The 5,697-nt window shown below is 49.3% G+C and overlaps 2 protein-coding genes and 1 non-coding gene across 3 annotated transcripts; 2 read left to right on the top strand and 1 right to left on the bottom strand.

Annotated features, from left to right (window-relative positions):
- Positions 1-588: 588 nt before the first annotated feature.
- Positions 589-1,388, top strand: Pmar_PMAR000979 (conserved hypothetical protein; the record flags this gene model as incomplete). The annotated part of the gene is made up of 6 exons (XM_002781974.1): positions 589-654; positions 703-807; positions 851-913; positions 963-1,140; positions 1,193-1,230; positions 1,344-1,388. The coding sequence occupies 6 exons, from the start codon at positions 589-591 to the stop codon at positions 1,386-1,388; spliced, it is 495 nt and encodes a 164-aa protein (XP_002782020.1).
- A 1,484-nt stretch (positions 1,389-2,872) lies between these two features.
- Positions 2,873-5,067, top strand: Pmar_PMAR000978 (AP-2 complex subunit mu, putative). Its single transcript, XM_002781973.1, has 13 exons — positions 2,873-2,973; positions 3,020-3,142; positions 3,307-3,442; positions 3,492-3,543; positions 3,594-3,707; positions 3,762-3,846; positions 3,895-4,015; positions 4,065-4,107; positions 4,156-4,291; positions 4,341-4,495; positions 4,542-4,601; positions 4,653-4,782; positions 4,878-5,067. Exons 1-13 carry the CDS (start codon positions 2,884-2,886, stop codon positions 4,956-4,958), a joined length of 1,326 nt encoding a protein of 441 aa, XP_002782019.1. The 5' UTR covers positions 2,873-2,883; the 3' UTR covers positions 4,959-5,067.
- Positions 5,068-5,620: 553 nt separating this feature from the next.
- Pmar_PMAR000977 lies at positions 5,621-5,692 on the bottom strand. The gene has a single exon. It is a non-coding gene; the product is annotated as a tRNA-Ala (tRNA).
- Positions 5,693-5,697: the final 5 nt, after the last annotated feature.

Below are 5,697 nucleotides of genomic sequence, written 5' to 3'. Positions count from 1 at the left end.
TTGCATCCAGGCATCATCGTCTATGCCTCACACGACGTTCGCTATCTCTTGCCCCTATACGATGCTTTCACCAAGCAGTTGAAGTGTGCTGGTGATAACTGGTATAATAGGGTAGTGGCAGCAAGTGGTCGTCGGGCTGAATGGTACCAACATTCTGACTATCTAATCGCGACATCGGAGGCTCCTGTTATTTAATATCCAAACGTTCGCTACTGAGGCGTAGGCAGGTGTTTGCAGTATCCTACAGCCTGCTGGAGCCAGGCGAAAGTGATTGTTGCAGGGTTATTTCATCGCGCTGTGAGCACTCTCTGGGTGGGACTATAACATTTCACGTCGAAGTCGATTATTGTTGGTGGTCCACTACTGGTTAACATGCTTTTCTACTGCTGTCATCGACATCGTCTTTGCTTTTCTACTGTCTCAAGGACTTCAGCTGCATCGGTAGCATTCCACGTTATCTTATCTGCGCATTATAGTAACATTATTATTCTTGATAACTACTTGTCACAATTTGATCATTAGTTCTAAATCCCCAAATTTGTTGTGTTGTCGTCTATACGGGGTTCCGCTGGGGTTTCCAGTTTGGGAATGATCGGCGTCCAGGGTCAGCAGGGCGTCTCAGCAGTGTATGCATCCCCGCAACAACCGCAACAGGTGGATCGGGAAAGGTGTACGCACAGGTGGTTAGCCGAAGTAGTTTAGGTCGGCATTGATGTCAATGGCGATGGTCGGCCGGATATCATGGTGCCGGTTGGAGCCCAGGTGATTCTGCAGCATCAGCAACAACAACAACATTATCAACCACAGGTAGATTTGGTTCGGATGTCTGTGAAGTGATCACATTTCTCAGCCGCAATACGTGGTTTATCAACAGCAGGCGGCAACGGTACCGATTGTGGCCCCTCAAGTGCAGGTGGCGACGTTATCAGGCATGCTTATGGTTCTAATAGTAATCGTCTTAGATATCGAATCAGTCGCCTTACAGCCAGTCACAGCCTGTCTATGCTAACCCATACGCCCAGTCTCAGCATCAACAACAGGCTCAGGTGTACGGCAGCAGTCAGTACGCCCAGCAGCCACCGCAGCAAGTGCAGATGTCGGTTCAAAGTAACAAGAAAAACGACAAGGACGACACTGATGGTAGTAGTAGTAGGGCGCGGTTTCATTATCTCTATCAAGTCGGTCCTGTCAGACCACTCGGCCGGCTGTGCTTGTTGCGCTTGCCTCATGGTAATACCATGCTTTGCAGCCCTCGGGGCTCTACTCGGTAGCATGTTCGGAGGCGACATAGCTGACGTCATTGGCTCACTCATCACGTCCTTGTGTAGTTGTTGGACTCTTAGGCACTAGGGGACGCTGCTGATGCCATTGGGGATGCTATCACATAGAGAGTATCATCTTAGCTGTTTTATTCCACAACTTGGCCCTTGGCATTCTTCCATGTCCACGTGAACTCTGTTGTCTACTGAACACTGTCTTTGGTTGTACAAGCTGAGACTGTCAACATGGACTTGCTGATCACCGTATTGTCGAACAGTTGTCGCCTATTTTTGCTTCTTAAACTTGGGTGACAAGTGCCCTAGCCTGACTAGCACAAGAGAGATGCTCTTCTGGTGCCGATGGTCTTGACTGGATGACCGCAGCGGCATCAGCCGTTATATCGAGTTGGGCTTGGGGCTCTGTGGTAGCGTGCGGAACCTGAGGTAGGGAAACCCAGAGTAAAGTCCTAGGATGTATGCATCTTCCGAGTTGGGAGAGTCTATCAGCTGCTACCGCCCCCGACTGAAGGAGAGCACTATGTAGGTAGTATTGGTTGATTCTGGCTGTCATTGTTACATATTGCTCGCCCGGCCTGACGGTGGGTAGATGTGTGCTGTTAAGTCGGAAGAGTCCGTGGTCTGAAGGGATATGTTATAACGTGGCTGTTTCAACGTGTCGTCTTTTCAGAGAAGTGGTTATGGCTAGTTCATCAAGTGTTTATGGCGATCCATCCACTCCACCGTCCATAGTGGATGGACCCTTTATACCCTTTCAACCCTTTATATATGTTCGAGAATGCTCTCTGGCATTCACAGGAACTTCGAATCGGCCGACCAGCCCACGTCGCCGTACGCAAACTCAAAACGGAGTTGCGAGCTCTTCGCGGAGACTTAGTCTCCTAGGCTCGAGATCTTCATGCTGTTGTACAACACTAGGCGTCACATTGTTATATGCTATTCGGAAGTCCTCGAGGGCGTTCCTGACATGGCCTGGGGCAAGTAGGGCGCTTTTGGTGGGCCTAGAATTCCCTCGAGGGCGACGTGAATCGATGGTGACAGGTTAATCGACGCTATAGAAAGTGGGCGTCCGATTGTAGGGATGGCCCTATGGTCCCGTTGCATCTCGCATTATTGCAAAAAATCATGCACGTATGGAGGAAGTACTGGCAGCCAAGTTCTGCCTGAGGGAAGCGTTACGAGAAGTGTAGAGTGTAAAAAGAAACGGTCCTGTTAGCATCCCTTGGTCAACTTGGGGTGGAGGGAATGTACCACACACTGGATGAGTTAATTTGGTCGGTGATTCGGCAGATGCCGGTTTAGCCAGGTGTACTGTGACGGCCTCTGTGGTCCAGTAGTCTCACGTGATATGTTCATAACTAGTGTTGACCAAAGACTTTCTGAAGCCCAGAGTGTGTGTACGCGAGGGGATACATGCGGCAATGGAGTGGTATAGGCAGAGCATGGCGTGCTGGAGAAGCCTGCATGATGATGTTGATGATTGACTCGGTGTTGGCTTTCTATGATTTGTGGTGTAGCGTTGCTTTGCGTGATGGACAGTAAAGGCCTATTTAGTTTTTGCTACCATCGAGCTGTTTAATATAATACCTCATACCATCTAAGCAACATGATATCGACGCTAGTCATCTTCAACCAGAAGGGTGACATTCTTATACTACGGCAGTACAGGGGCAACGTCTCGCGCTCGGAAGTCCAGGTCTGCTGCTGCTGTGGTCCGTCCGGTCGTGCAACAGTTTGGTCAGGCCTTTGGCAATAGAGTAATCGCGACCAAGGAGACCAGAGAGAGGGGCCCGGTGGTCACTGTAGGGTCGGCTCATTTCGTTAATGTCACATTTGGTGACATCACACTGGTTGCGGCTACGAAGGTGAGTATGTTCTTACGTGTTTCTGATTGTATCTTGTATTTGACGTGATCGATTTTTTCTGAAGGAGGCAAATGTTTTGATAGAAAGTTGGTATTGTCTGTTTGGTATTTTGGGTGACTCGATGACTCACGTTGAGTACATGTTCTTGTTGTTGTGGTTGACAGGACAACGCGAACTGCGCACTGATTGTGAAGTTCCTGTACAAGTTCGTAGATCTCTTGAGGGCTTATCTCGGTGGAGGTACCTTGGATGAGAACCAAATACGGAAGAACTTCGTCCTCATCTACGAACTTCTAGACGGTATGTGCTCCTTGGCATCGGCCGGCGGAGGTCTACTTGTTCTTTTCAGAGGTACTAGACTATGGATATCCACAAATCATGGAAGCGGACATTCTTAAAAAGTGAGAAGTTGAGGAAGATCTGTGCTCGTTATGACTATTATGATGGTCAGATATATTACACAAGGCTCGGCTAAGAATGTCGTTGATCTGAACGACACAGAACAGCTCAAGAAGATTACCGTGGCAGCAACAGGGGCGACTAGCTGGCGGGCTGAAGGCATCAAGTACAACGCATCCAACACGTGGTGGAGTTAGCGCTGACAGCGTCAACTGTGTAGATATAAGAAGAATGAGGTGTACATTGATGTTGTGGAGTCGGTGAACTGTCTAGTCTCAAGTCGAGGAACGTTGCTCAGAGCTGATGTAAGGCAATTGTTGTTGCTGTGGATGGACGAACTGGAATGGTGTCAGGTTCAAGGCCAGGTCATGGTCAAGTGTCAACTGTCCGGCACTCCGGAGTGCAAGTTCGGTATGAACGACAAGCTGGTGATGAATCACGATGGGCAATCATATGGTGCGGCGGCAGTCACTGGTAGGCTGCTGTGATCCGACACTCCTCTCTTCGCACATCTCTTTTTCAGGCGGCCCATCTAATGACAGGGGCATTGCATTAGATGACGTCAGGTGAGAAGGAGCTCATTTTCCATGTCGGTAGGCATTGTGGAAATTCAGGTTTCACCAGTGTGTCCGGCTCTCTAAATTTGACACTGAGCGGGCCATTACCTTCATCCCTCCCGATGGTGTGTTCGAGCTGATGAGCTACAGGATCACGGAGAATATTTCTTGCCCTTTCAAAATCACGCCTGTCGTAAGTTCGCCGTTGCTTTACTGTGGGTTTGTTCATGGACGATGGTCAGGTCATCGAGCGTGGTCGCAATAAAATCGAAGTCAATTTGAAGTTGAAGGCAGTTTTTGACAAGAGTATATTCGCCACTAATGTCGTGGTGAAAATACCCGTACCGAAGAATGCGGCTACGGCAAACATCCGGCAGTGTACAATGGGCAAGACCAAGTGAGTGACGAGTCGCTGTGCTGTGTATCTATTACGGTCTATGCAGATACGAGGCTACAGAGGATGCCTTGATGTGGCGAATAAAGAAGTTCCCGGGAATGGTTGAGTGAGTCCTCTATATATCACTCGATACTGGAGCATTCGAGGTTTTTGCCAGGGCGACCCTATTGGCTGAGGTTGATCTCGTATCGACGGTAGAGGAAAAGCCGTGGTCGAAGCCGCCAATCTCGTTGGACTTTGTGGTCCCGATGTTCACAGCGAGTGGTTTGCGAGTCCGCTTCCTTCGGGTAAGTCTCAGTGGTTTCGGAGTGCGCCGTTTGTGGAAGTCGTGACTGGCCGCCCTGTGGCTCTGCTGGAAAGAGTTACTTATTGTTCCTGTCAGGTTCAAGAGAAGAGTAATTACAAGCCAGTGAAGTGGATACGGTACATAACGAAAGCTGGTCAGTACGAGTATCGTATATAGGCAAGAATGCTGATGTAACCACTGAAGGATGTTTCGCTCGGCCTTTGCTGTCACCATTGCCATTGTTTGCATTCAAAGGGTGCATCCGTCAGGATGAGGTGCGGACCACGGCACTGTTCCTAAAATGATCGCTTTCTTCACCCACGAATGGTAACAGTGTTAGTCGATTGTTCCTGGGAAGACATGGGAGGAACTCAGTTTCTATGTCACTACAGGAGTCAGAGCGGGAGTTTGCAGGCTGCATCTTGCAGCTGTAGAGCGATAGCATTGCCGGGTCGGAGTTATCGGCTATCGATAGGCCCCGTGACGCGTGTGGTGAGCAGGCCTACAGTGTAGAGATGCCGCGGTTCATGGACACGTCCCACGATGGGTGTGCTTCATCTGTTTCGAGGCAAACGACAAAGGAGTTCATTGACTATCACTTCTCATCCAAACATCTCCTCAGTTGAGATCGGGTCCCCACGGATTGTGGTTTCACTCTGATCCATGTTGCGTTCTTCAGTGGTTCTGCACTTGTTCTAGCAATGCACCACACGCTCGAACTCAGTATGTGGTTCACAGATCTCCCGAGGTAGATCCTGTACTGATATACGATTCATGCTAAACGATGAACGTGTTGAGATGAATTGTCGAAAGATACTGTATGAAAGATTCTCAAACTATGGATGTGCCGAGAATCGAACTCGGGGCCTTCTGCATGCGAAGCAGACGTGATACTTCTACACCACACACCCGATGA

This window comes from Perkinsus marinus (genome assembly GCF_000006405.1).
Source record: "Perkinsus marinus ATCC 50983 genomic scaffold scf_1104296940846, whole genome shotgun sequence".
NCBI classification, from domain to species: domain Eukaryota; phylum Perkinsozoa; order Perkinsida; family Perkinsidae; genus Perkinsus; species Perkinsus marinus.
The sequence above is the reverse complement of the archived record's forward strand: the minus strand, read 5'-3'. Positions and strand labels throughout refer to the sequence as shown.